This window comes from Pimephales promelas, chromosome 1 (genome assembly GCF_988280905.1).
Source record: "Pimephales promelas chromosome 1, fPimPro1.hap1.1, whole genome shotgun sequence".
Classification (NCBI taxonomy): Eukaryota; Metazoa; Chordata; class Actinopteri; order Cypriniformes; family Leuciscidae; genus Pimephales; species Pimephales promelas.
The window spans coordinates 47908759-47935977 of NC_142769.1; the positions used below are offsets into that span (position 1 = coordinate 47908759).

The 27219-nt window shown below is 40.4% G+C and overlaps 1 protein-coding gene across 3 annotated transcripts in view; it reads left to right on the top strand.

Moving 5' to 3' along the window:
- The first annotated feature begins 4038 nt into the window (after positions 1-4038).
- Positions 4039-27219, top strand: part of serpinh2 (serine (or cysteine) peptidase inhibitor, clade H, member 2) — a 36358-nt gene continuing 13177 nt past the window's right edge. Inside the window, exons 1-5 of one of the 3 annotated variants that reach the window (XM_039658270.2) lie at positions 4039-4194; positions 5660-6291; positions 16042-16072; positions 23360-23421; positions 23498-23730. In XM_039658270.2, coding sequence (XP_039514204.2) covers positions 5667-6291; positions 16042-16072; positions 23360-23421; positions 23498-23730 — 951 coding nt within the window. In that variant the 5' untranslated portion in view covers positions 4039-4194; positions 5660-5666. Of the gene's footprint in view, positions 4195-4243; positions 4347-5659; positions 6292-16041; positions 16073-23359; positions 23422-23497; positions 23731-27219 lie in introns of those variants that run through there. The other 2 variants (XM_039658268.2, XM_039658269.2) reach the window with 2 other exon arrangements.

A 27219-nucleotide genomic window follows, 5' to 3' on the forward strand; every position in this document is an offset into this window, starting at 1 on the left:
TGTCATGCATGGGTTTTGTATATTTCTCTGTCTATGTGTGCTTTAACCAGACGGCGTTACTGAAAAACACCACCTCTGTCATCTGCTCCCTTCACCCGACACCCTTGTTCTTGACTCGGGATCGCCCTGAGGGTCGGCCGCCCGGTTCGCTTCGTCTCGCAGGAAAATCCTCAAGCCTCTGCCTGGAAACATCCGAGACAGAGAACAGATGGCGCTGTGATTTCTGACAATTGTGAACATGTTTTCCCCCCCAACTGCGTCTGTGTGTGTGTTTGTGCTCTTTTTGCTATCCAGACCTCCGCTCCTGTAGACTATACACCCTTGGGTGAGTATTTGTATGAATGAGAGAGTGAGAAAGAAAGGGAGAGACGGAGGAAATACATGTTTATGTTCTTTTCAGGCCTACTTGCTGCTACGGGTCAGACCCATAGAGTCATCGTGGATTAAAAGCACTGGGAAACGCGCCATAGGTCCATCACTCAACGCATCGGATCCAAACTAGCACAACGGGGTGTTGACAGATCTCCTCTTTTAACGCTGATCTCAGAGCGGTATTCCAGAAGCTCTCATTGTGATGGGAATTTGAATGCATGTGAGAGCGACTGCTCCGAAACCAGCATATATGGGAGACTGAGCGTGAAACGGGACCGGCGGGACCCACGGGTCAGGGATGATGATGATGATGAACTGGCGGAGCCCAACCCCACTGTTTGTCCTGAAATGGCTCCAACATATAAAAGACCCTGCAGTAAAGGTGTGTGTGTGTGAGAGCTTTACTGTCCACAAGCTCGTACGGAAAGTAAATCAGGGGCCTATTGTACCGTAAATGTCATTGGCCCTGCCTCTCGTCTCCTGTCGCTGGCAGAGCGTTTTGTGGGTTATGAGACTGGATGGACACCAATACTTTGCCTTAAAGGTGTCCAGAAGAGGCTGGAAGAGAAGATGAACTGTGAATTCGGGACTCTGTATGTTTTACAAGACAGCATCCATGAGGAAAATCAATTAAGCTGAGTGGTAAACGTCAGTTATTTCTGTATATTGTCTCTGGCACTATTAGGACGTCCAACATATTTGAAGCAAATTTGTGCCCTTTAGGGAGGCTTGTAATGAGAGTTTTTACACATTCTGAAGAAAGTGTTGGTGGTGCTTGCCTGTGGAAAACTCACCGCCACAATGCTACCGTATCAATTATCTGCCAAAATTAGAGTATTTTTTATAATAGTAAAGAATATTAGCCAGTATTTGATAATTGTGCGTGCTCATTTCCGCTAGTTTTACATTTAGAATACCATTGCCATCTAAAGTAATTCTCACAAACCTTTGCGAAAACTAATTAAAGGAGTAGTTCACTTTTAAAAAAAAATTTTGCTGATAATTTACTCGCCCCCATGTCATGCAAGATGTCCATGTCTTTCTTTCTTCAGTCGAAAAGAAATTAAGGTTTTTGATGAAAACATTCCAGGATTTTCACCATATAATGGACTTCAATGGGAACCAAATGGTTCAAGGTCCAAATGAGAGTTTCAGTGCCTCTTCAAAGGGCTTTAAACGACACCAGACGATGAATAAGGGTCTTATCTAGCGAAACGATCGCTCATTTCAAAAAGAAATAAAAAAGTTTAAGTTTTATAAGCACAAATGCTTGCCTCGCTCTGTTCTGTGAGGAGCGTTCGTGACTCAAAATGAACAAATCTTTTTTCGAGTCATGACTCGAAGGGTCCTTGATAAGACTTTTATTCATCGTCTGGTGTCGTTTAAAGCCATTTGAACAGTTTGCAGTTTGCACTGAAACTCATTTAGACCTTGAACCGTTTGGTTCCCATTGAAGTCCATTATATGGAGAAAATCCAGGAATGTTCATTTCATTTCTTTTCGACTGAAGAAAGAAAGACGTGGACATCTTGGATGACATGGGGGTGAGTAAATTATCAGCAAAAGTCTTTTTAAAAGTGAACTACTCCTTTAAATAACTGTTAAATGTAATGCAAATCTCAAAATTAATATTCTTTTCTCTTTTAATTCTTTTGGCTTTGATTTTAGTTTGTAGTAAATGTGAAAATCTTTTTTTTTTTTTCCTTACATGAAAATTATACTTCTATACTCAGCCGTTTATTAGTTATTGGCCATAACATTTTATAACAATTATTGCCTTATTGTATTTGCCAAAATCTCCTTATCGGTGCATGCCTTGTTCAGTCAAATCTTTCCGAGATGTTCAGGTCACTCCTCGAGTGAATGTTTTCATTTCTGTATGCCTCAGAATATGAAATCTTCATAAACAAATCATCATAAACAAGCTATGCATTCCCTTTTAGGTGTTCTAACCCAGTGTAGTCATGCCCCGAGGCCAAACATTTAACCCACAAACCTACTTTGAGGCTAATGTTGAAAATTTGTGTACGTGGATGACCTGCTAAATGGAAATAAGACGTGATGCATTTGAAACATCAACGGAAAGCCACGCATTGCTACAACTATAGACCATTTCACAAGATGTAAACAACACTGGTCCAGAAGCACTTCCTGTTTCAGTTTTTTAACACTACATAAAAGCTGGGATAAAATACAACCAACAGAACATTTAAAACTGACTCAAAAAGTTAAACAAAGATCTTTAAGATGTTTTCTTTACATGTGAAATAAAGAAAACAGTTACAAACTGAAACAGGAAGTGTTTCTGGACCAGTGTTGTTTACATCTTGTGAAATGGTCTATAGAGGTGAAATGAACATTAAGGGTGTGTGTAGGAGGTCAAAGGCTGGATATAAGAATAGCAAAGGTGTCAGACCGGTGAAAGGTGACACCCCGGGAAGATGCAAATCTCCCACAAGGTTCACAGGGATTTGGGAAGTTTCCCCGGGGACTCGTTTAGGTGCGGTAGATGGATCACCTGCACCACTGTATCTGTGAAACCTCCTCATTACAGTCCCGCCTGACTGAGATAACCTGATCTGTTTTACTGCGGCTCTTATAACCGCTAAGGTTTTGATTTGAAAACAGGGAGGGAGTGATTGTAGACCAGTATGGGAGAGCAACTAATTACAGGCTCCAATGACCGTGATGTTCTGCCAGTGTCCTTAAGGCAGCAGCTCCCACAGAGATGCTTAAGACGTATCCAGTTACACCTATCCTCCACATAAAGCAAGCAGCCATGACCAGGCACACATTAGTCATCATTACCGCTAGTGCACGTGTGTGTGAAGGAGGGGCGTATCTCCATCAGCATGCGCACGTCGGGGGTGAATGCACTATGAGGCCTCTGACAGCTTTACATTCAAATAGCATATGTACAGCATGCATGTCTAATTAGCCATCACAACATATGAGTGCACGCTACGGTGTGTGTGTATGTGTGACAGCCACACAGAGTGCTGAGAGTGCACTTGTGTATACGCTTTCGTGTGCTTTGTAGACGACTATCTGAGAGTGTGGATTAGAGAAGTAATTGGCATAGTCTATGTACTGTCATGTCCCAGCAGGCTGTTTAGTGTTGCGGCGTGTTTTTGCCGTGATCTGAGAGTCTGTCCCCAGGCCTGATCCTCCTTTTCCGCCGCCTCTGAGTATCTAAACATCAATTGATTCTGTCTGCTTGTGCTATCTGCTCATTGATCAATTTGCAGTTCAACTTGACTAATCTTGAACTTTACCTCAGTTGTGTTTTTTTTTAATTAAGCTTCCTATGAGAATGTTTGGAAAATGTCACATGCAAAATCCCAAAACTGGGAGCTCGAAATGTAAATCAGAAGGATGAGGAGTGTGTTTAATGCTTAAGTCGACCTTATGTTGGGCCGGGGCAGAGTAGTCCGCGCGCGCCCCCTTTCGGTCACGTTTGTAACTGCGTGCTTTGCTTTCCTCGAGGTACAGCTGAGGGAACCAACCAGTTGCGTAAAAAAAACGGCTTTTTGTAAATTTTGATGGTCAAAACACAAACTAAAATAACACTCTGACGCTTAATAACACTGATAGACAAAAAATGCCTTGGTAAACAAGAATGCCTTATTTAGCTAGAAAAGTAGATGGAATGTACGAATTCTGGAAAGCTGAAAAATACCCGGATTGAGAGCTTAGTAGAAAAGTGAGCAAACTGTGAAAAGACCCTCCTCTGTCACGTCTGAACCTGCCCTGTTAGTTCATTTTTCAGCTCAAACCCGCAGAAGAAGCCGGAGGAAAGAAGGAAGCTTTAATTAATTAACGGTACAAGCAAACAAGGAACTTTTTCACTTTGTGTTTTTGCCCCTCAGTTCTCCGAGCAGACGGAACAGCTGCTCGCGCAAAGCAAGCGCAAAAAATCAACATCTACTGTTCCTCCTGTATAATATCCTCCGACGTCTGCTGTTGTTTAACTGGTTTGTTTACTCGGTCTTTTCTGTGATCTCTCGGATATAACGCGAAATTTCATCAGGACTCTGTTCGGTTCATGGTTTTAAGAGGATTTTAATGTTGATTTAAGAGATGTATGGGGTCGTGAGGACGCCTGGTTACTATTTAATGCCCTGTCAGCAATGCAACTGTCTGGAAAACGAATTGGAGGTCGGGATTAGAGGGACAGTCGTATAAAATCACCACAGAAACCACGTTTAGCAGTTGCTACTTCTGCAAAACTATAATACATTTAACCTGAATCTCATTCAGAAGGTTTCAGAACCTATATTTCATATTCATTTATTTTTATTGTAGCCTACTGTGGTCAAACTATGATAACCACTTTTTTTTAAGGCAACTGAGAATTATTTTATTTTTCCTTTTTAGAATATCGTTGTTATATCTATGAGGTGGGTTATGGCCTGGGCCCCGGGCCCTTGAGCTGAGGTTTCTGAATCATCCAGAAGCAAGGCACTGCAAATGTAAATTTATATAGATAGTCAAACACTGTTTGCCAGTAATATAATTAAAATCAATGAATTTTGGGGGGTCTCCAAAAATCCTGGGGCCTCACAGGAGCATAATCCATCCTTGGGATTCACTTTAATAGAGTCTTGCATTTGTGAAATGAGAGAGAGAGAATTTTTTTGGAGGGGACTTGATATTGTCCGCAGTAAATTGATTAGAATGAAAAGTGGGCGTTATACCAGAATGAAGTGTTGTGTGTGTGTGTGTGTGGCGGTGGTGTGGGGGATTTATGAATTGAATTATGAACATGTTTTAATGAAGTAAATAAGATCAGTTTGTATTCACACAGCATTGATTTTTGTTTTCGCAGAGCTTGGGCATTGGATAGGGGAAAAAAACTCAAAAGTTGAATTTCTTATAACTTGAGCGCAATGTTATGACGTCAAATACGTCTGTCTAGCTTATTTACATTGAAAAACAATGGAAAAGTAGCGCCGTGTTTGTGAATCGCCCATCATTTACTCACCCTCAAGTTGTTGCAAACCTGTATGAGTTTCTTTCTTCTACTGAACACAAAGGAAGATATTTTGAAGAAGCAGTTGTTTGGCACCATTGACTATCATAGTAGAAAAGAAGAAAGTCAATAGTGCAAATCATTCTTTAAAATATCTTCCTTTGTGTTCAGTAGAAGAAAGGAACCCATACAGGTTTGCAACAACTTGAGGGCGAGTAAATGTTGGCAGAATTTTCATTTTTGGGTGGATTATCCCTGTAACAACACTTGTAGAATAATATTTGTATATTTTCTTCTCTTTCGCTTTCTCTCCAGACCTGCAATGCTGCCCATGTCTCCTGTCCCTCTCCTGTCTCTACTACTGTTGGCTCTACAGAGCGTCTGGTCATCTACTCCACAGGAACCCAAAGTTCAAGGCTCGTCTCAGCCAGAAATCTCCAGCTTACATCACCCCACCTGGAGCCTGGGACTGGAGCTGTACAGGTCGCTCCGCATCGACATCGACGCTTCCAAGACCAACACCATCATCTCCCCGCTTCTGTTGGCCAACTCTCTGTTGGCTCTAGGAGGTGGAGCTAATGGATCCACACTAGCCCAGTTTCATGATCTCCTGGGGATCACCAAAAATGAGAAAGCGGTTGGAGAAGCTTTGACCAGGGCGCTGAAATCTCTGCGTGAAGCTAATGGAACCAGCTACACGTTGCACAGTTCCTCCGCACTGTTTTCCAAACAAGCCGCTGAACTGGAGAAGAGCTTTCTGGAGAAGCTCCAGACCCACTTTGGGTTGCAGCATGTGGCCCTGGAGGATGCACAGAAGGAGACTGACATGGAGATGCTCCAGTCCTGGGCTAAAAATGGGATGGATGGGGAAGAGACGGCAGCTCTGGAACGAGCGCTCGAGACCAAACCTGGAGCCATGATCCTAGCCAATGCACTGCGCTTTAAAGGTGAGAAGAAAGAATGAGTTGGAAACGAGTTTAGCTGGCTTTATATAATGGTAGAGCACAATTTATTCAAATATAGAAGTTATTTTCAACACTGAATGCAAATGACATATCACAGGACATATGATGAAGAAGGACTAAAAAGCTTTTGTGAATTAGATGCTTTAGAAACATTAGGCATTAGACTGAGTTTTACTGAAGGTGCGGCTTGTCTACTTGGAGGATCTGGATAGTTGTGTCTAATCTTGAAGCTTTATGGTCCATTATGTGTTTGGACAGTGGCCAGACTGCATTGCAAAATTCATGGCCTCGTCTTGCCTGATGCACTGGAAAACCCGGCTCTACTTAAATGGCCTGTCGGGAGTGAATACTATTATTTTTTTTATCATTTGAGTTCCTAGCGATGCTTTGTTTGTGAACTAATCGGTGTTTTAATTATTTGTAGACATGAAAAATTTGTAGATTTGTAAATTTGAAATAATAGTTTGTTAATAGTGCGGCTCCGTAATCTGATTGGTAGAGCGGCTTTCCTGGAGGGCTGATGTACATTCTAACAGCATCGGGACATTCATGTGGGATTTAAATCATTGATTAAAGCAATTTGTTCAAAAACACTGATTCATTCAGCAAAAAATGGCCGCATCTGAAATCACATACTTTCCTATTATATAGTAGACACACACACACACACACAAAAAACAGTATCTGACAAAAGTAGTATCTCTTCAAAAAGTTCATAAAGAGATTGGACTAAACCGCTCGTATGGATTCGTTTTACAAATTTTCTGAAGAGACTCGATCAACTTTTTTATTTTAATCCCCCCAAAAAATACAAATCAGTATACGAATCTTTTTGGTGAACTGATTCAAAAGAGTCATTGGGATTAATCGAAATCCTCACTGAGTTGCAACTCAACTAATTTCAGGCAACCATTAACTGTTTTAATAATGTGAATGGGTAACATTTTCATAACCAATTCCAGGGTCATTGGGAGTTAAAACACTTTTACATTTTTCTTTTAAAAGAAAGGGCAAGAACTGATGTTTGAGCCAAGCGGGATCAGACGGAGCAGGGCTTCTGCTCGTCTGCGTGCTAGAGAATTAGCCTAGCTAGTACAGATTGTGCTCCTGCTTGATAAATGTAGTGTAAGCAGTTGCACGACTGATGCTGAAGGTGAAAATTAGCTTGGAGGATAAGGTATCACACTTCAGGGGGTGTGCAAAACACACGTGTGTGATTATAGTGAGTTATGTTGGTGTAGCAGACGCACCTGTGAGGACCATGTGTTTACAACGTATGTGTTTGTATTTATTTGTGTACTGTATACACACCTGTTTGTGTTCACGACGGGAAGTCTGATTCATTTTGTTGAACTTTTACAGTGAGTTTATTACAGTTACCAAACTACAATCAAATGATTTACACGCTTTTTTGAATGGGTCTGGACAAACGACGACAAAATTATTCTTTCACATATGTGATGGTTCACACGTTCGGGGTTGATGACACACCATGTCCAGTATGTCAGGAAAAGCCTATTAATCTTCCCAGGAGAGGTGTGTCACCTTAAATAATGTAGTAATGATCGTCTGCATCTCCTGTCCTGCAGTGAGTGGCTTTTGCCAGGGGTAGTTCACACAAAACTGAAAAAATGCTGTTAATTTAATTCACCCTCAGGCAATCCAAGATATATTGGTGGCTTTTTCTTCAGAAGAACAGTAAGGATTTTTAGCTAAAACTGGTCCTTGGTTACTCACATATAATGCAAGTCGATTGTTACCGTCACTTTGGAGTAAAAAAAACGAAAAAACTAAAATAAAAAACTAAGATACAATCAGGTCTTAAGCGAAACAATTGACATGCATTAATTTTGCATTGCATGTTTAATTACGTGGATGGCATGCCATGTCTGAAATAAACATGTCTTCTGTATTTTTTGTTCTTTTTAGAGGGTATTGCATCTAATACATTATTATTAGGGCTGTCAAACAATTGATCACGATTAATCGCATCCAAAACAAAAGTTTGTGTTTACATAATATATGTGGGTGCACTGTGTATAATTATTTTGTATATATATTAAAAATACACACACATGCATGTATATTTAAGAAAAAAATATTATTTATACATAAAATTTTGATATTTATATATAATATAAAATGTATTTAAATCTATATACAGTAAAAACATGAAAATATTTCTTAAATATATACAAGCATGTGTGCGTGTGTGTGTATATGAAGAGTTCAATTGCAAAAGCCTCTAAGTGCCATTTGAAATTTTCTTCTAGAATGATCATTTTTATCAAGCTTGTATATTTAAGTTGAGTGATTTTACTTAAATGGCAATGATAATTACCTATTAATTGTTATTTAAGTGAAATTACTGTAATATACAAGTTTGATAAAAAAAATCATCATTAAAGAAGGAAATTTCAAATGGCATTTAGAGGCTTTTGCATCTGAACTCTTCATATATAAAATAATTATACACAGTGCACCCATATATATTATGTAAACACAAACTTTTATTTTGGATGTGATTAATCGTTTGACAGCCCTAATTACTATATAATCTATTCACATGCATTTAGCTGACACTTTATCCAAAGCAACTTGTCAGTTCATGCATTATTCATGGGAATCGAACCCATGACCTTGGTGTTGCTAGCACCATTCTCTACCGCTTGAGCTTCTGTCCATATGAGCCCTGTGGTTCAGTGTGTAAGAGCGTGCATGCATGTTAACCACTAAGCCAAAGCTCTGATTTAGTATGTTTAACCTTGAACCCATGTTCAGACATTTAAAACCTGAAAGGAACATTTTTTGACACACTCTAGAGATGGTAGTTTTCTTGTCTTATTATTATTGAGCAGTAATAGTGGTAATATTGTATTCACACAAAGCTGTGCAGTGCCATGTTTAGTCAAATCAGAGACAGTTCAACAATACTTATGCTTCTTGTCATTTCCAAGAAGAGATGTTAAATATGCTTGAAGGGCTTAAAATGAGTTTTTAACATGCCGGTGTTATTTTCTGTTCTACTTCACTGGAGATCTGTCTCTCTCTCTCTCTCTTTCTCTTTTTTTTGTGCATTGTCTCACCCACATGCTGGAGTCTTGTTCTACTCATCGATTTCTTTGTCTGAGTAATACTGGCAGGTGCTTTGATCCTATTTTAAACACAGAGCGATGGGAACGGAGCGGTGGGAGGAGAGCTTCTCTCTACCACCAAACGCAACAGGAAATAAAGTTTGGATTGATTTTAGGTTGATAAGCAATCTAATTAATTTCTTTTGTTTTATGTTTTGACTTAATTACATATTTTTTTCCCCCATTCTCAAGCAAGAAGCGGGAGTCGGTGGACGTTCATTAATTCAGCCGATGAAATATACAAATTAGATCAGACAATAGATTGGGTCCTGTGAATGAGATTATGAAAATTGAATTCATAGTTTGGATTTATAATTTAAAAGCAGTCAGTAGTCGCACCGCTTCAGGGTTCTATAGTAATTCATTTAGTCGCCTGTGCAATATTAACTTTGTCCGAAGCTTTTTCATTGCCTCTCTGATGGGGCGTTTGTGGACTTTTACTCTGGTTGTTAATCTGAGAGCAGTTTTCTCTGTTCTCCTGGACCGTTCAATCATGCATGGGCCGCTTCAAGTGGATTTAAATTAATAGTTAGCTTTTTTTAGAGAGTAAGTTACAAATGTTTTATTGGCCACATCCACAATGCAGTTAAATTTTCCCCTTTTAATGCTTGTTCCCATTCCATACACAGTTTTTTTTACGGGAGTGAAAACTGCATTCTACAACCGAATTAACTCCCAAATAATCTATGCAATGTGTACGGAACCGAACAGCTTGTTTATGACATTTTGTCGTGCATCAGAGATGTGTCCCGCTTCTGTATGTCTTGATTCATTTGTGTTGCCAGATCTTCCTTGAAAAAAAGCGAAAAAGCCCAAAATAAAGCGAGTATATAAATAATAATAATATTGAAAAAAAAAAAATTGAAAACAATACCAAAAAATTATGACCCACACCTACCTACTTTATGACTCAAGCTCAAACAACAAGCCCAAAAATGCTTTTAATAAGTGGACATGGCAACACTTCAAACATAAATGAAACTCTGTAGATGATGGTTATGTTAAAATTGCAGAATATAATGAGTATTTTGTTGCTGTAATATTGATAATAGGGTGTAACAAATAACAATATATCGTTCGTTTCATTCACAATATATAGCAATACAAAAACGCAACAATATGTATCGTGGATAGTTTTATTGTCAGTACTACAATAAACTATATATAATGTATAATTTTGCAATGAGGGAATATTTCAGGGTTTCCGCGGGGTCTTAAAAAGTCTAAAATTTCAAAATCACAATTTAAGGCCTTAAAAAGTCTGAAATTGGCTGAAGTATTGTGTTCTAGGTCTTAAATCATTTTAAACGTGTCTTAATTTTCCTACGTCCAAGTAAATCTCGTTGAAATGTTCCTGAAGCGCTTTGGAGTGTGTTTTTTTTTTTTTTTTAATGGTTGTAGCTCTTTATTTTGCTAGTTCAAATACATTACAACTACAAAATAGACCAACATGCAACAGCCAATCAGTTTTTAGGTTTTAGTGTTATTGGCACATGCATATCGTAGATGCATACCACACACAGATTTTATTCAGCAATGGGGAAGTGGAAGTTTAGCGATACTTGGCTTGAAATATCTGAGTTTTGGATCAGATTTTGCTGATTTGGGTTTTGCTTTTGGATCATCAGTAGGGTTGGGTATCGAGAATCGAGTATCGATTGGAACCGAGACTAACTTTTCGTTTTTCCCGGAATCGTTCAAAAGTTAAAATTTCGATTCCTAGTTTCGATATTCACAGTCCGCCAAGCGGAAGAAGAAACCGCTGAACAACACCAACGAAAAAGCGTCTACCGGAAATGTTGGCATAACCACGCGAGTCAAACATGAGTACCTTACGTCGGCGATCCAAAGTGTGGCTTCACTTTTCTAAAAATAACGAAATCTCTGCAAAATGCAAAATTTGTGACAAAAGGAGTATTTTTACAGAAGGAGTATTTCCTTCAGAAAGGATTATTTCCTTCAGAAAGGCCGTTGGTTAGCTAAACTTTTTTGACCCTGCCTCTTAAAAGAATCGGAATCGAGAATCGTTAGGAACCGGAATCGGAATCAGAATCGTTCAAATTCAAACGATACCCAACCCTAATCATCAGAGCCGACACTAAAAGCAGAGGTGCTCTGGGTTCTCCACACGGTGACAAGACACCAGCCCTACATTGTTTCAAATGATGTTTCCGGAAACATCGCTAAATCCTTCAAGTGCGGGAAAGATAAAATGGCTTACATTGCGCGCTTTGGAATAGTGAATTTTATAAAAACAGAAACGGAACTAATTTCCAAAATCACGGGACGGTTCGTGCTGATTTTCAGTTTGAATAAATTAAATTACTTTGCGAATAATTTTGAGACTCGTTACACATTTCCTTTGTACGTTTTTTTTTTTTTTTCATTCATAATCGTAAATTCATTCATAATCGTCTTAAAAAGTCTTAAATTTGACTTTGTGAAACTTACAGAAACCCTATATTTGTGTGTACCAGTAAAACATGGCCTAGATTATTTAAATATATCTTGTCAGTGACCGAGTCTAAGCATATTCGTCAAAAATAATTCAGTATTTTCAGCTTCAGAATCATGAATATTATTATTCTGGTGTCACTATTGTCCTGTGCATTGGGTTATCAGCACCAAGTCCAAGCCTATTCATTTACACACACAATGTAATATCAAATTTAGCATTTTAATCAACAGTACATTTTCTGTTAACCTTTAACCATATGTCTTGGAGTATCGTATCGTGAGTTCGGTATCGTGATATGTATCGAATCGTGACATGAGGGTGTCATTACACCTCTAATTAAAAATGGATCCAAACCCGCGAGACGCCAGAACTTTACTATGCCGTCAATCATCCCAATTTCAGGAGTGAATTGTGTTTCGTACACACTTGTAACGATAATTTAGGGGATTCACTTCCGTACAGGCTACATGCTTAGTGCATGTACAATTCATAATTCCAGGTACACTGCAACAAATAGCCAGACACCATGGAGGACTGGGTTGGAGCTCATAGCAGGGGGCAAATGGAGAGCCACAGGTGTGAAGGGAAAAGAAAGACACGAGATTTTTGGTTTAACGAGAACTGTAGGCCCATTCGGGGTGTGTTGTGGTGGCAGACACAACAATCGCTCAGCTCATTACCTCAGTCTTTGTGCTCTGCACAGCAAACCCCAAAACAAGCTCATACACTTCACCTCCAAAAAGCAGAGCACCAAAGGATCTGGCGAGTGCTTTAAATCAAAGCGATTTAGCTTTATTGTTTGTGGCACGGTTATTAGTGAAAATGGGCATGAGAGAGGTTTCAAGATGCAAAACCACACAATAGCCGCATTGTCTTTACGCTCTGTAATTAATGAAGAAGGTATGAGCGTCTCTCTCTTGCGAATGCTCGTCGGGTCACTGTTTCTCTCTTTCAGTCACAGAATCTCCCAGGATGTTTTTCTTTCTTTTGATTGCCAGCCAAGACCGCAGTGACAAGAATCCTTGTGTGTGGCATTTCAGAAACTCGCATGGCAGAATCCCCCCTTTAATGCTCGCAGTTCCAAGAGCTTTGCCACCCCATAATAACTGACAGATACCATGCCATGTGTTTTGAACTTTAGACTGATCAAATTTCATCCCCCTGTATAATTATTGAAATCCGACTGCTCTGGCTCTTGGCTTGTGTTCACAAGCTCAAAGGGAACTGCTAACATACCATTGAGGCGCATGCAAAGCTTGGCACGGGGCCGACCGGAGAGGTTTGCTTTCCTTACACAGGATCAGGTGTTTCTCATAAGCAATGACGGTTGAGCGTCTCGTCTCGGGTTCGTAAAACTAGGCGCTTTTCTTTAAAGAGGATTTCTAACCAAGTTTCTGTCTCTGTTTGTTTTCTGGTTTTGTTAAAGGTATTCCTAATTATCTGTAAGGAATATGTTTTGAATTCCTCCGGTTGAGGATGTTTAATGCTGAAAGCAGTGGTTTTGGGACCAGGAGTGTTTAAAGGCGATTATGGAAATTTCATCTTGGGTGGCACATTCCTTTTTAAGGCACAACAAAACTGAGGCCTGGATAAACTGCTAAAGCTATAAATACAGATGTGCGATCAGGTGACTGTGATGGGAAAGTGAAAAACTAACACCGAATTACAAAGGGGCTAGAGATTCTTCTAATACTGGCCAGTAAATATATACAAATGGACCCGAAATGATATTTTTAACATGCAAGCCACATTTCAAAATGTATGAATGCCATTGCAATGGAACATTCATGAATTTTGTTCAAAGAAAAATAGCCTTAAGTCCACTTATCAAGCAAAATATTGTATGAAAAGAATGTTGTGTGGTTTCTATTTTTATATATTTTAAAATATAATTTATTCCTGTGATCAACGCTGAATTTTCAGCATCATTACTCCAGTCTTCATTGTCACATGATCCTTCAGAAATTTTTCTAATCTGATGATTTGCTGCTGAAGAAACATTACTTATTAGTATCAATGTTGAAAACGGTTGTGTTGCTTAACGTTTTTTTAGAAACTGTAATCTTTTAACAGTTTATAAGAACAGCATTTAAAGGAAATCTAAGTATTTCGTAACATTATGAATGTCACTTTTGATCTATATTGTGAATGCATGCTGAATAAAAGCAATCATTTATTTTCCTCCCAAAAAAATCTGACTTTTGAATGTTAGAGCTCTTAATCATGGATAGTCGGACAAACTTTTCTGATCTAAGTACATAATCTGAAAGTATCTTTAGTGTCTATGTTCAAAGTTAAAGGGGTCATGAAATGAGAAATCGGGCAAATACATTTGCATATGACTGCCTCAGAGCAAGACATCGACAAATAGTTCTACATCATCTCCTCATAGGCTCCGCCCATTGGCGTTCATTCGCTTAACGAGTCGCTTGACAGGATGTGAGTTTTGCGTCAAAAACATAAAACCCATTATCATCACTGACGCTGTCTACACTGATAAAGTTTACAGACGTGTGTTCAGTTTCTGACGAACTCCACACACTTGAGTCTGTCGACAACTTGACTAATGGACGAGTGGAAGAACTTTCACTTGGTACTTTAAACCACTTGTTTGTGTCTCTGTAGAGACTTCAGAAGGATTCCAGCGTCATAAACAAGTGGGTGATTTATTTTAATGTCGTCCCGGATCACGTCAGAGGATTATATGTTTATTCTGAGCTTTTTTGGGGGGGTAAACGAGGCTCAGTGTAATGGAGAGTTCACAAAGAAACTCTTGTTGAAAGATGAAGCAGTGACTGTATTGAATCTGACAGCAGCTGCATCACAACCTGTGCTCAATAGAGAGTAGGCGTTGACACTGTTTTCTATGCAGTGACGTTAGCCAATCATAACAGTGGCTGTTTACTGACGAGCCTTAAAGGAGCCATGCCTTAAAAACAGACAGAGGCTCAGAATGAGGGTTGAAATCGATAGTTTATACACTCTTAGAAGAAATGGTTCTATTTAGAACCAGAAATGGTTCCATCCCCCGCTTCATATATGGAACTCCAAAATGGTTCTATATAGAACCATTTTTTTGGTAAAAGGTTCTATTGGCCAAGTATGGAACCCCAGGGTTCTATATAGAACCCAGAGGAACCCTTTTTTAAGAGTGTATAGAACCTTTTAGGGGTTCCAAATACGTAGCGCTTATAGAACCTTTTAAGGTTCTATATAGAACCTTTTCTTCTAAGAGTGTATATTTGTTTTATTAACGTTATAAGTGAACCTCAAGGAACATAAAGTAATGAAATAATCAAATTCATGACCCCTTTATTGTGATCATCTACACTGGTGGTGTTTTAAAACAATTGCAAAAATGGCTCAAAAAGTAAAATTATTTTAGCATCATTTTTTCTGATGGAACTTTGATACGTTTTTTTATCCGACACAATGATATTTTGACATTTTAAGTGTGGCTAAAGTGTCCAAATAGTTTCTGGGGTGACTGTAGGTCTAAATAACAAGTGTCTAGGTTCAAATTGAGTTGCAGAGGCCACTGACTGTCTTATGTTTTTGTCTCTTCTCTCCTCTTGAAGAGCAATACAGTGCTTTTGGTGAAGCAAAATACAATAACGTGGCCTGGCTTAACCCCATATTGTCTTGCAATCATCCTTAGTGTTTGATTTGAGTCTACTGCTTTTTTCGTCCTCTCTTTTTCTCTTATTCTTTATCTTTCCCTTGACTAATCCAATAAGGTGGAAAGACTGTGGAAAAGAACATGTGACTGTAATACTGCTAATAGTCTCTTTATCGAATCTCATCTTTGTCAGTGAATTTAATGGGTGTAATGGGCTGTAATAATATGTCCTATGCCTCTGCCTCCCCTGCACCCCTCCTCTTGCCTTTTCTTTCTTTTATCTTTCGCTCTTTTTCTGGCATGGTGTCTGTGATGTTCTTTTGTATGATATGACTCATCAAGGTCTCAGTGCATGTCAGATCCAACAATGAGTTTGGCTGTAAGATTAGTAATGTAAGATAATAGTACTCGATGTTCTCAAATAGTTTGTGTCAGGACGTTAAAATGCCTCCCATGGCGTCCAAGTCATGTTCATTTATCCACTGTTCGCATGTGTTTTTAATGGATTTTTCTGTTTGTAGGGTTTTGGGATCGAGGCTTTCACCATGAAAGCCAAGTGTACTGTTCTCCTTGCATGTACAGATGCAATTTAACAGCCAGCCAAACTCCATCCATAAAGTACAGATGAGTCAGGATTCATCTTAGTCTTTGCCGTTTAATAAGATGCCAGGTACATTATGAATTAGGAGTAAAACTGTAAATAATAGCAAATAAACAATAATCAGAACAATAATACAATGACTGAAACTCTTATCTGACGACATGACAAATTAAATCAGTGTCATCAATTCACTTATGGAATTATCAGGTAACAAAGAAAATAGCAACAAAGATAGATATTGATTCATATAGTGATGTTATCACATGAAAGTAGAACGGAATCAACACATTATATGCTATGTCAAAGGAAGGCTAGGCTAATAGCTAAAGGCTATCACAAAAATAACATTAAGTCAAAGCTCCAAATAAACTTATCGCAAATATAAGCAAATATATATCATCAAACATTATGCAATGAAGAATTAACTTACAGATGATGCTTTTACAAACACAAAACAAAGGATGGCTTCGAAAGATTGAAGAGAAGCTGACTGCATGAAATGTGGTCACTTATATTTCTAGACAACTACCACAGGGGGGCGCCAGAACTAAACCAACTATACAAAACAATTCAAGTGACAATTTAACTTGAAGCAGAACACTCCCCGCCAGACGTCCTAAGGATGTCTCATTTAAGTCTTAATTTTCCTTAGGCAACAGCAGAACAACTTCTGTAATTGGTCTGAGATACTTTACTTCCTTTCCAGATCCATTTTTAGTAACTTTCAACTGAACCTTGCGTACTCTGCCATCAGTGCTTGGAAATACTTTGGACACAAGAGCCATTGGCCACTTGTTACGAGGGCTCTGATTGTCTTTTAGAAGTACAAGATCTCCTTCTTGAATGTCGGGTTGAGTACTATTCCATTTGCGGCGAATTTGTAGTGTTGGGAGATATTCACGTCTCCAGCGATACCAAAAATTGTCCGCAAGACTCTGCACCTGCTTCCACTGTTGTCTGAACATGTCACTATCTGAGAAGTTCCCAGGAGATGGAGGAGCACCAACCTTCTGAGTCAGAAGCATAGCAGGGGTCAGTATAAGAGGTGAGTCAGGGTCTGAGGAGATTGGAACTAAGGGCCTTGCATTAATTATTGCAGAAATTTCGGCCATGAATGTGCATAGGACCTCGTGTGAAAGGGAACGAGACCCATACTGCATCAACATTGAATCCAGAATCCTTCTCACTACACCAATCAAACGTTCCCAAGCTCCCCCCATGTGTGAAGCATGGGGCGGATTGAATTCCCATGTGCATGAGCAATTGGTGAGGTATTCTTGCATCTCTGGGTCCTTCACCATTTTGGAGAATCCCAGTTCTTTGCTTGCAGCTACAAAGTTAGTTCCACAATCTGACCGGAATTGTTTCACGGGCCCTCTAATGGCAAAGAACCTCCGTAGTGCATTTATACAGCTGGATGTGTCAAGGGATTCAATCACCTCGATGTGAACAGCTCGTGTGGACATACAAGTGAAGAGAATAGCCCAACGCTTGCTCTCTGCATGACCTCCTCTTGTGCGACGAGCTGAGACTGAGAAAGGACCAAACACATCCAAGCCAACATAAGTGAAAGGTGAGGATGCACTGAGACGCTCTTCCGGAAGATCTGCCATTTTTTGACTCTCCGTCTTCCCACGCAACTTCCTACATGCAACACATTTATGTATGACACTACTAACAGATCTCTTTCCATTAATCAGCCAGAATCCTGCTGTGCGCAGAGCTCCTTCGGTGAAAAGACGGCCCTGATGCTTCACTTGATCATGGAAGTGACGAATTAGTATGGTGGAGATATGATGTCGTCCAGGTAAAACAATGGGATGTCTCTCATCACTGACCACAGGTGCATGTGCTAAACGACCACCAATTCTGATTAGCCCATCTTCACCCAGAACAGGATTCAACTTAATTAGAGGACTATTCTGAGAGATTTCAGCATGTCTCATAAGAGCACTGTACTCTTCGGGAAAGACAGACCGTTGGACTGAAAGAAGGATGACCTTTTTGGCTTGGGCCAACTCACTCAGGCAATAAGGTTGATGACATTTATGCCAGCTTATGCGTTTGCAGGTCTGTTCTTCAGACATCGAATGAAAGGATCGGGCAACATGGATCAAGCATGCCACTGCTTTTAACAGAGAGTTCCATGTGGAAAAACGCTCAAAGCGCTCTGGGTTAAGTGGTTTCTCAGTTATACCTGTGGCAGCAGTGCTCACTTGAGGTAAAGGACGAACCTCGGAATCTGTCTCTGGACTCACCAGCTCAAAGGTGTCTTGCAAAGTTAGATCACTTTCTAAAGGTCCATAAAGAAAGTCTGGTCCTGTCAGCCACATGGTGTTTGCAAGAAGAGAAGCTGGAACAGACCTAGAGGCACAGTCAGCTGGATTGTGCTCTGTAGGGACAAAATTCCATTGCTCAACCTTCGATGATTGCCTGATTCTTTGAACACGATTGTGCACATACACATAGAACCTCCTACTTTCATTGTGTATGTAACCCAATACGACCTTGCTGTCGCAGAAAAACTTCACAGAGTCTGGTTTAAAATCAATCTCATCCAAGATGAAATCTGAAATCTCGACAGCTAACACAGCTGCGCAAAGTTCTAGCCTAGGGATAGTAGGTTCATCTGGAGGTGTCAATTTAGCTTTACCTAAGACGAAACCAACGTTGATCTGTCCATCTTCATGAATAGTCTTGAGGTATGCTACTGCTCCAATCGCTTTGAAAGAGGCATCTGAAAATATGCACAGCTCTGTAAATTTCGCTTTTGACAGTGACTTCAAGCTATATGTCCTCTGAACATGAATTCTCTCCAGGTCTTGCAATGAATTTCTCCACATTTCCCACTCTCTGCATTTCTCTTCCGACAAGGGCTCGTCCCAGTTATCTATTCCCTTTGACAGCTCTCTTAACAGGAATCTTCCATGAATTGTTACAGGTGCTGCAAAGCCCAAAGGGTCATACAAGCTGTTCACAGTGGAGAGAATGCCACGACGAGTCAAAGGTTTGTTGTTTTCTGGTGAATGGAATGTAAAGGTATCTGTTGATATTCTCCAGCTTAGGCCAAGACTACGTTGAGCAGGTATGGTTTCATCTCCGAAATCAAGATCCTTGACACCTTCAGCACGGTCTTCACGTGGAAAGGCTGCCAACACCAGTGGGCTGTTTGACATTATCTTGTGGAGTCTTAGATTCGATTCTGCCAGGGACGCTTGTGTCCTCTGAAGTAAATCAACAGCTTCGGAGGCAGTCGGAAATGATCTTAGACCGTCGTCCACATAAAAATCTCTCTTCACAAAGTTGTAGCTGTCAGTTCCATGCATAGGCTCTCCTTCTTTGGCAGCCCTATGCAATCCGTAGATAGCCACTGCTGGGGAAGGGCTATTTCCGAACACATGGACTTTCATCCTACATTCAATTACATCCTTGTCGAGATCATTATCCCGGAACCATAGGAACCTCAAATAATCTCTGTGGTTTTCTTTCACTGTGAAACAGTGGAACATCTGCTGTACATCTGCAGTCACGGCAACAGGCTCCTTCCTGAATCGAATCAGCACACCTAACAAGCTGTTGTTTAAATCTGGTCCTGTCAAAAGGACGCTATTAAGAGACAGACCCTGATATTGGGCGCTGGAGTCGAACACCACTCTGATTTGGTTGGGCTTTTTTGGATGATAAACCCCAAAGAATGGTAAATACCAGCGTTCCTGGTCATCGCTTAGGGGAGAAGCATACTCAGCATGATCATTATCAAACAACCTTCGCATGAAGTCTGTAAATTGCTGTTTCATCTCTGTTTTCTTCAGCAAAGTGCGACGAAGAGAGAAGAGCCGAGTGAGAGCATGCTCTCTGTTATTGGGAAGTTGAGGCCTTGGGTATCTAAAAGGAAGTGGACCCACCCAGCTATTGTCACTATCTCTGGAAAACTCCCTGTCCATGATCTCCAGGAAGAGATGATCCTCAACAGATAGAGCATGCTTGTTGTCATCCCTTGTGCGCGTGAACACCGAACAGCCAAGATGATTTTCTCTGCTTGCACCCTTGTAGAAATAAGGGATACCTTGTACTTCAGCTGTGAGACCCAAGTTATCCTTCAAGTTAACGTGACTTTGACATGGTGGAAAGTATGAGGTTCTACCATTGTCCAGCACATGTGTCTTGTAACTCAACACACTTGGTTTGTGAGAATTACCCAAGCATACATCTCCAACTATAAGCCAGCCCAAATCTGTTTCAATCGCAAAGGGAGCATTATGAGGCCCATTTATCTGGCGTCTCACCTTATGGACTCTCAGAGCATCACGACCCAACAGCATGAGGATCTGTGCACTGTCATCCATTTCTGGAATCTCAGAGGCTATCCTTCTAAGATGAGGATGACTTTGAGCAACCTCTGGAGTAGGTATTTCTGCCCTGTTATCTGGAATATCATTGCACTCAATTAGAGTAGGTAGAGCAATGTTAATATCACCGCTAACTGGCTCTATCTGAAATCCGTCGGCTCTCCTTCCAGATGCTTCAATAGTTCCGGCACAGGTTTTCATGAGATAAGGAGAAGCTGGACTATTAATGCAGAAAAGCTCGAAAAACTCTGATCTTACTAGTGACCTGTTGCTCTGGTCATCGAGCATTGCATACATTTTGACAGCGGCTTCTGGATTGCCATTAGGATACACTCTAACTAAGCATATCTTAGAACAGGATTTGGCTGACAAACCTTCCCCACAGACTTTGGTACAGGCACTGTTCACAGAAGGTGACGGACGTTCTTCCTCCCCGCCATGCTCTGAAGAGGTTGAGATTTTGGAGACCCATGGTGCTGGTCCTGGGTGGAGGGCAGTGGCATGGTCCTCGCTACCACATTCTGTACACTTCTCTGAAGTTTTGCAATTGCGTGCAATGTGAGAAGAAGATCCACAACATCGAAAGCAGATACCATATTCCTTTAAGTAGGCCTTTCGTTCCTCCAATGGCTTCATCCGGAAACCACGACACTTTTTTAGTGAATGAGGCTTGTTATGTATCGGGCAGTTCTTAGGGTTTTCATCACTAATGCCCGAATCCTTACTGGGGTAGGCCTTTTGAGAAACGTCGATTTTATGAACAGAAATGGGCATCCTCTGATGTGTTTGTTTTTTGAGGAATTTCTCATCTTTAGGAGGACCGGCAATTGTGAAGCTTGGATCATTTCTGGCTTTTGCCTCATAACAGACGAAGCTAACAAAATACCAGAAAGGAGGAAAGGAGGCATTATACTGTTCTTTATATTTCATGCCGTGAGAGAGCCATTTCTCTTGAAGAAAGTGCGGTAGCTTTTCCACTATGGGGTTTATTCCTCTTGCAGTATCCAGATATGATAGCCCGGGCAGATAGCCATCTTGCTTAGCCGCCTTTAGTTCTGTCAGGAGATCACCTAATTCTCTTAACTTGATAAAGTCCTTATTAAGAACCCTGGGGAAGTTTTCGAGCCTTTGCAGAAGAGCATTTTCAATTATCTCAGGTGCACCATAACATTCCGTTAATCTTTCCCAGGCGACGTATAGTGCTGCCTTAGGATCTCTGACATGAACTGACCGTAACCTTTTCACATGGTCAGATGATTCTTTGCCAAGCCATCTAATAAGCAGGTCCAGCTCTTCACCAGCTGTCAGGCCTAAACCCTCTGTGGCTCCAACAAAAGCTGATTTCCATGCTCTAAAACTCTCAGGTCTGTCGTCGAACTTAACGAGACTTGTATTTACAAGCTCACGACGTGCTAAATATTTAGCTAAGTCCATCATACCTGAGGCTTCTGGCTGGTGAAAGGGTACTGGCTGTGGCCATGCTGAGATAGGTTCCCTCTGAGAGAAACATGAAGCATGATGATCATATGTTTCCTGTTTAACTTCATTTCTGAATGACTGATCAAACGTCTGAGATGGCAATTCAGTGAAGGCATCCTGTGCACATTTCATTTTAATGGTACTATGAGCAGAGCAGTTGGGGTCTGAGGACTCAGGGTACAGCTTGTCACTGTAATTTGAATTCTGCATGTATGTTTCTTTGGGCTCATGTAGTTCCACCCCACTTTGTGTTTCAACATAGTCTTTGGTGCGCTCCACTTTGCTATGTGAAGACACAGAGAAGCTACCACTGGAAGCACTGTCCTCAATTGCTGCTACCGCTGCTTCTAGTACTTCTGCCTGGGCCAAAGCAGCGGCTTGTTCCTTTTCATGTTGGAGCACCTCCAAATCTGCTTCCATTTTGGCTGTGTCCAGTTTATGGCTCATTTCTAATTTAATCTTATCCAGTTTGATTGCATTTTCTTTCTTTACAAACAATACGCGAGTTCGTGCCGCTTCTGCTTGGGCTCGAGCAGTGGCTGCAGCCATGCTAGCTGACATCCTTGATGATCTTGATGATCGTGATGATCGTGATGAATGCGAGCGCTTCGAGCCCGCCTCAGAAGCTCGGTCTTCTGTGCTCATGGTTTTATCTGCGTTTCCTTCAGCAGAGACTGTAGGTTTCTCTTCATGGATCATGGTACAAATATGACCGCAATCTTCTGCCATGTAACTTGATTTGCTTGTAGGATTATCATCTTTTTACTGTACTGTTCTCCTTGCATGTACAGATGCAATTTAACAGCCAGCCAAACTCCATCCATAAAGTACAGATGAGTCAGGATTCATCTTAGTCTTTGCCGTTTAATAAGATGCCAGGTACATTATGAATTAGGAGTAAAACTGTAAATAATAGCAAATAAACAATAATCAGAACAATAATACAATGACTGAAACTCTTATCTGACGACATGACAAATTAAATCAGTGTCATCAATTCACTTATGGAATTATCAGGTAACAAAGAAAATAGCAACAAAGATAGATATTGATTCATATAGTGATGTTATCACATGAAAGTAGAACGGAATCAACACATTATATGCTATGTCAAAGGAAGGCTAGGCTAATAGCTAAAGGCTATCACAAAAATAACATTAAGTCAAAGCTCCAAATAAACTTATCGCAAATATAAGCAAATATATATCATCAAACATTATGCAATGAAGAATTAACTTACAGATGATGCTTTTACAAACACAAAACAAAGGATGGCTTCGAAAGATTGAAGAGAAGCTGACTGCATGAAATGTGGTCACTTATATTTCTAGACAACTACCACAGGGGGGCGCCAGAACTAAACCAACTATACAAAACAATTCAAGTGACAATTTAACTTGAAGCAGAACACCAAGATTTGCGCAGCTTCCTGGGCACCAAATACTCTAAAGTTCCCATGATGCACAGATCCGGTAAGTCCCAACAGTTATTTTTCATTGGCACACACACATCTAAGATATCTAAACCACCAAATGTCTGTTTTCTCAGGTGTATACCGTCACTACGAGGACATTGGGAACATGGTACAGGTGTTGGAACTGGGCCTGTGGGAAGGGAAGGCCAGCATGGTACTGCTTTTGCCCTTCCATGTGGAGAGTTTGGCTCGGCTGGATCGTCTGCTGACCCTGGATCAGGTGGAGAAGTGGATGGGGAAACTAAACTTCACAAGTATGGCATTATCCCTCCCGAGAGCCAAGATGAGCAGCGCGATTAATCTACAGGTAATAGTCTAAATATTGTACGTATCAATTCCCGCGCGGTCGTTATGAGTGTGTGAAATGCAATTCCAAAATATCACGTTATAGATAAATATTCTATAACCCACAATGTAGATAACACTCATTTAGAAAGCTAATGGAAGATATCCAGAGATGACATTAGCATAATGAGAACCAACCATAGGTCATAGATTATTCTCATTCAGAGGGAAAGCTATTTTCCTTTTAATGGAAATTGTGTTTGAACTGAAATTGCAGTCATGGTTTGGAATGCAGTTTTATGTGTCTTAGGACACTGAGCTATGGTTTTTATTCTTTAAAACATTCCTCAGTTGTGCATTTACGTAAGCTCTTCCATTGCCTTCTTTTTTGAACACCAGCAGGTTGAGCATGTTGCCCTGGGATCAGGGTGCAGATTACACAGGGGTTCGGGCAGTGTTCATTTTTGAAGGGGCTTTAGTGTCTAAAATGACACATTTTGTATTTTGATTAAAATATCTAGTTTCTTCTTTCCTCTCAAATATCTACATTCATGAATTTTCTTTCTTTCTTTCTTTCTTTCTTTCTTTCTTTCTTACTGGTACTTGCTAGGTGGAGGAATGTTTTCATAGTTCCTATAACTATTGGTATAAGTAACCAATTTTTGGCTAGTTTGCACCAGTAACTGGGAACTATTTTTGTTAAAGGAGTAGTTGATAATTTACTCACCCTGTGTCATCCAAGATATCCACGTCATTCTTTCCTCAGTCGAAAAGAAATGAAGGTTTTTGATGAAAACATTCCAGGATTTTTCTCCATATAATGGACTTCAATGGTAACCAAACGGTGCAAGGTCCAAAAGAGAGTTTCAGTGCAAACTAAAAACTGTTCAAAGGGCTTTAAACGATTCCAGATGTTGAATAAGGGTCTTATCAAGTGAAACGATCGCTCAATTAAAAAAAAAAAAAAACAAAGTTTAAGTTTTATAAGCTCAAATGCTCGCCTTGCTCTGTTCTGTGATGCACGTTCGTGACTCTCCTGTTCGAACTCGTTTATCAAAATGTACAAATCTTTTCCCGAGTAAACTCATTCATTTCGTTCGTTGAATGAACCAAACGACACGAAAAAAGATTTGTTCATTTTTACAATTTTAAGGAAAAAGAATTTTATTTCACTGGAAAAAAACTTTTACATAATTTTGGTGATCAAAGATGAGTTTAAAGTTTTAAACTTTGAAATTAATTTTTGGTATGTTCTATCTTACCTCAAGGGCATCCAAGGTGTAGGTGTCTTTGTTTCCGCAGTATTTTCAATTTTGATATTTTTAGGTCAAACCGTTCTTGTCTGTCAGTCATATAATGGAGGTCTATGGTCACCACCTCAAAGAGCATGCACAGAGAAGTCCAAATTAAACATGATTTAATGACTCGTAAATGTAGAAGTGATCTCTCGCGCATGTCCGTCACTCATTGTTTACACAGAGATTTCAGATCTTCAGATCAGAGATCACTTGGACGTGTCTGTGGTTACACGAGGTAAAAACGATATAAATACTGTTCGTTTTCTCACACATACCGCTCGTTTCATGTCTTAGGCCATCAATGTGTACTTACATTTACGAGTCATTAAATCATGTTTAATTTGGACTTCTCTGTGCATGCTCTTTGAGGTGGTGACCATAGACCTCCATTATATGACTGACAGACAAGAATGGATTGACCTAAAAAATATCAAAATTGAAAATACTGCAGAAACAAAGACACCTACATCTTGGATGCCCTTGAGGTAAGATAAAACATATCGAAAATTAATTTCAAAGTGAACTATCCCTTTAAGGGACACAATTACTAACTACAGGGTGACGTTAAACATTGTTGATGGTCATTTTGTGCACTATAGATGCCAACAGAACCCCCCACCAGCACCACCGAAAGTCATCCTGTAATTGTGTGTCTGTGAGCCCTTTAAGTGTTTTTTCATACAGACTAAAGACTCTTTTGGCATCCCAAAAATTCACGCTCCATCAAGGCCTGGGCAAAGCCATAGCGTAGTGGCCCAGAGCCCCTCAGAGAGATGCCATGCTGGGTTAGAAGCTCAGCAAGAGTCTCTCCAGCAGCTCGGCCACAAGACGCAGCCTGGACTCAGACAGCAGAAAGTGACAGAGTTTTCGAACAGCACAGATGGTTGTGCCTGCACTGCTGAACAGATCTGGATTTGGACGACAGAGAGTGACAGTGACAGTGACTGTGGCGGGCTTGTTTGGGCTGTTGAGTTCAGTAGATGAATCCGTGTCTGGTACGATTGGCTCGTGTGGTAAGCACATTGGATTCTTTGGTGTCTTGCGGTGGGTGGATATGTCAAGTACGCCTTCATAGCTCTCTTCTTGTGAATTGTGGAGGTGAAGTGTTTTGGAGCTTGATGAATGATTTTGTGACATCTGCTGGCTCTCCTCCTCTCTCCTCCCTCGCCTCTTTCCTGTTCGTCTTATCCTTTTTCTCTTTCCAGCTACCTCTCCGTCCTCCCTCTCTCAGCGTCTGACCTCAGCACATCTATCTCTTGCTCGGAGTCCACTGGTTCCTCCCACTCATCCTTCGTCTCCCTTTCTTTATTCATCACTTCATGCACCACCTCAATCTTTGTGTCTGCCCTCTCATTCTCTCTCATTTCTAGCTGGTCAGTGCCCCTGCAGCTCATCTTCTGTCTCGGCCCTTTTCTTCTCTCACACGCTTTCTTCTCTCTCTTTTTACCTCTTTCATATTCACCGGCACCTCTTTCTGCAGTCTTCATTTATTTCACTTTTTTTCTGTCCTCGAACATAAACAGAAGCTCACTCGAACATACTTGACAGGAGAATGAACCTCATTGGTTCTTGCTGAAGCTCAAATGTGATGCGTAACACGAGAATGAATCTCATTGGTTATTGTTGAAGCTCAAACGTGATGCGTAACACGAGAATGAACCTCATTGGTTCTTGCTGAAGCTCAAACGTGATGCGTAACACGAAAAATGAACCTCATTGGTTATTGTTGAAGCTCAAACGTGATGCGTAACACGAGATTGAACCTCATTGGTTCTTGTTGAAGCTCAAATGGGATGTGTAACACGAGATTGAACCTCATTGGTACTTGTTGAAGCTCAAATGTGATGCGTAACACGAGAATGAACCTCATTGGTTCTTGCTGAAGCTCAAACGTGATGTGTAACACGAGATTGAACCTCATTGGTTCTTGTTGAACCTCAAATGTGATGCGTAACACGAGAATGAACCTCATTGGTTCTTGCTGAAGCTCAAATGTGATGCGTAACACGAGAATGAACCTCATTGGTTCTTGTTGAACCTCAAATGTGATGCGTAACACGAGAATGAACCTCATTGGTTCTTGCTGAAGCTCAAATGTGATGCGTAACACGAGAATGAACCTCATTGGTTCTTGTTGAACCTCAAATGTGATGCGTAACACGAGAATGAACCTCATTGGTTCTTGCTGAACCTCAAATGTGATGCGTAACACG